The sequence below is a fragment of the Chaetodon auriga genome, chromosome 10 (genome assembly GCF_051107435.1).
Source record: "Chaetodon auriga isolate fChaAug3 chromosome 10, fChaAug3.hap1, whole genome shotgun sequence".
In the NCBI taxonomy this organism is placed as follows: domain Eukaryota; kingdom Metazoa; phylum Chordata; class Actinopteri; order Chaetodontiformes; family Chaetodontidae; genus Chaetodon; species Chaetodon auriga.
The window spans coordinates 13,209,927-13,212,894 of NC_135083.1; the positions used below are offsets into that span (position 1 = coordinate 13,209,927).

At 45.8% G+C, this 2,968-nt stretch overlaps 1 protein-coding gene across 1 annotated transcript; it reads right to left on the bottom strand.

The window, feature by feature from the left end:
* Positions 1-235: 235 nt before the first annotated feature.
* On the bottom strand, positions 236-2,720 carry hoxc11a (homeobox C11a). The gene is made up of 2 exons (XM_076741637.1): positions 1,831-2,720; positions 236-468 (listed from the first exon to the last, which is right to left on the bottom strand). Exons 1-2 carry the CDS (start codon positions 2,576-2,578, stop codon positions 236-238), a joined length of 981 nt encoding a protein of 326 aa, XP_076597752.1. The 5' UTR covers positions 2,579-2,720.
* Positions 2,721-2,968: the final 248 nt, after the last annotated feature.

The window sequence follows — 2,968 nt, forward strand, 5'->3', positions numbered from 1 at the left end:
TTATTCTAACCATGGAGGCCTTTCTGGGGACCAGCTAGAAATTCACCGCCGCTCGTAGGGCAATAAGAAAATGGCGACTTTATCCCATGCAGGCCTATTAACTCCCACTGTCCACTTTTAACATTGCACTGTTGGTGATATGGGCTCCTTTAAAAAATGGTTATGCCCACGGTTACAATTCAGTGAGACAAGAGTAGGCCTTCATGTCACTGACCAAGACTGTGACGCTCTCTGCTCACAACAGGGGGTTTCCAGAGAAGTACTGAAGGCGATCTCTGCTCAGCTTCTTCTCTTTCATTCTTCTATTCTGAAACCAAATTTTAACCTGGCGGTCGGTGAGGTTTAACATTCGGGAAAGCTGAAGCCTCTTCTCTTTGTTGATGTAAACGTTAAAGAAGAACTCCCGCTCCAGCTCTCGAATCTGAAACTTGGAATATGGACACCTCTTCTTCCTCGTACGAGGAGTGCCTGAAGGGGGGGAAAAATGAATAATTAAAATAAAACCAGTGTCACGGGAAACAATAATTAACAATAGTGATATAGCCGAGGCAAAAAAAAAAAAAGGGGGGGGAGAGAAAAATAAGCTTTAGAGCTGAGGTGACTATAGACTCGCAAGATGCTGAGAATTCCGTTTCAGTGGCATTAGTAATGATAAGATTTCAGTCAACATTCATCAAGCAAAGTAGCTGAGGCTATCAGATAAACCAGCCATAAAGGGTGTTAAATATCCGAATCGCTTGGAGGAAATAATATCAACTTACACTGTCTAAGTACGTGTTTATCTGTTATAAATACACAACAACAAAAGTATTTCAGCGCATTATGTGCGCCACATTCCTCTGGAGCTAAACTAACAATTTACACAATCTTTTGGCAGTGACTTGAAATGCATTGCCCATGTCTGCAATGGCCTGTGTAGACCTCTGTGGCCCTATAACATCTTATCAAACAGGTGACTGGGGAAATAGATTTTTTTTTATTGTTTTTGTGTGGAAGAGGGGCAAACAGCAGCTTCAGTTAGCTTGTGTCTGCAGCCTCACTGGGCTAACGCAATGTACATGAGGCTATACACCAATAGGACCTGTGTGCTGCAATAACAGCCTTTTCAGCCCTTCAAATCAAGCGAAATGTCACTTCATGCAAGTCAGTGAAGTTAACAGTAACGTCAGTTGCATGCAAATCATTAGCGGAGAGGCGGAATGCAAACGGAGACCTGAAAGGATTTGGACTTCTTTTCAGCGGTTTAAGAGGAAACGGTATAATTTGCAGACCTATGCATTTTTTCTCATACATGGACGAGGAAAAACCTCGATTCACTACGGCTGATGCATTTACTGTCCGTCTGAAAAAGTAGGAAACGGTTCAGATGTGTCATTAGGCGGACTGGCAGATAGAAAGATAGATAAGAACGCATTTAACCGTAAAGTGTGTAATACTCTGTGCAGTCTTTTGCGGGCATACCTAGAGCAAAAAGAAAATTCACAGGACGCCAAAAGCAATGTTCTGCCCAATTGGTTTTTACTCTCGACAGCCCAACGAGAAAATCCCTTAAAATGCCCAACGCAAGTTCATGATCAAAGTTAACATTTGTCACAATAGCTCTCTCTTAAAAATTTCACAGACTCTCACCATAGAGGCGTATGTGTATAACATCCCCGTTTTTTCAAAGCGCTTTCCCATCGTAAAAATTCTTCTCGTTGCAAGAAAGAGCTTTGTAGGGTTATAATAAAATCCTTTGAATGCTTATAAAACTCCACATAAAATCTGACCGACAAAACACCGGGCTAGTCCCCTTAACCTTCCCCCATTTTACAGCTTCGGTATACCTACTCGAGTGGCTGCTCTTGCTGGCGTTGCCGTCCTTGGTTGCTGCGGAGGAAGAAGTACATGAGCCTGAATTTGTATGTTCCTCCTCATCTTCTGGGTCTTTTTCCTGCTCCGGGGCTCCGGGTACAGACGCTGTGGGCTGCTGCCGTTGTTGTTGCTGCTGCTGTTGCTGCTGCTGCTGCTGCTGGGAGTCGCCTTCCAGCTTTCCCCCGTCGCCCTTTTGTAAACAATTGTCTGACTGATTGTCCGTGCTGCTGCAGTATGCCGTCTCAAAAAAGCGGTCGAAACCTTGGGGGAGGACGTTGTTTTTCCCCACGCCGGAGTAAAAACCTGTGGAGGGGTGATTGGAGCCCGGATGGGTGTGATGGTGATGGTGGTGGCTGTACACACTCTCGTTCTTCATAAGCATTTCTGTCATGGTGGATGGTGGAAGACAGTCCCTATGCACCAGATCCTCTCCCGAGTAGCACGATGCATAATTGCTTCTGTGGTGCCATTTACTGGCAGGGTCCAAGCCGTATGAAACTTCCCGTACCGGCGGTACTTGAGACAGATTTGTGGAATAAGGGTAGCTGATTTGCCGGGACGGGGCCTGTGGAAGAAACGAAGAGACGGCAGAAAACTCGGGGACGTAGTAGGTGCAGCTGGGGAGGTAGATGTTGGACGCGCAGCCCGTCCTGTCCCCAAACTCGGATGTCCGGTCTTTGCGCGTCTGGGAGCAGAAGTTGCCCAGATTCACCGAGTTAAACATCTTTCTCTCTCTCGTACTCCGTACTATAGATAGATGTTTTGGATACGAGCTGCAGCAGAAGGGAAAAATTTGGGAAGGCGAGATGACGCGCAATCCGTCTAAGTCGCCCCGCGGACACGTGATCGAAAGTAGATATTGTCATATATCAATTTGGAAGAGTTGGATGTGTAGGAGTGGTTGGCTTTAGGTAAGATCTCCGAGGTTCAAACGAATAATTTTCAAACACCACAGGCGCACTCAGAAAACCAGTAACAGATTCCTGTTTGCAGGCTTATGACAATTAGAGAGATATGTGCTGCGTGTGTTTATGTTTATGGGCTGGTGGTAGGCTAGCTAAACAGCTACAGCTCCTTAACCAGGCATAGCACAAACTGCAGAGTGCACTCAGTG

Bases quoted from the DNA above. Each gene is read 5' to 3' on its own strand.
- hoxc11a (XM_076741637.1), bottom strand. From the start codon at position 2,578: ATGTTTAACTCGGTGAATCTGGGCAACTTCTGCTCCCAGACGCGCAAA. The intron at 469-1,830 runs GTAGGTATACCG...CCCCCCCTTCAG, and splicing joins CAGCAAGAGCAGCCACTCGA to GCACTCCTCGTACGAGGAAG.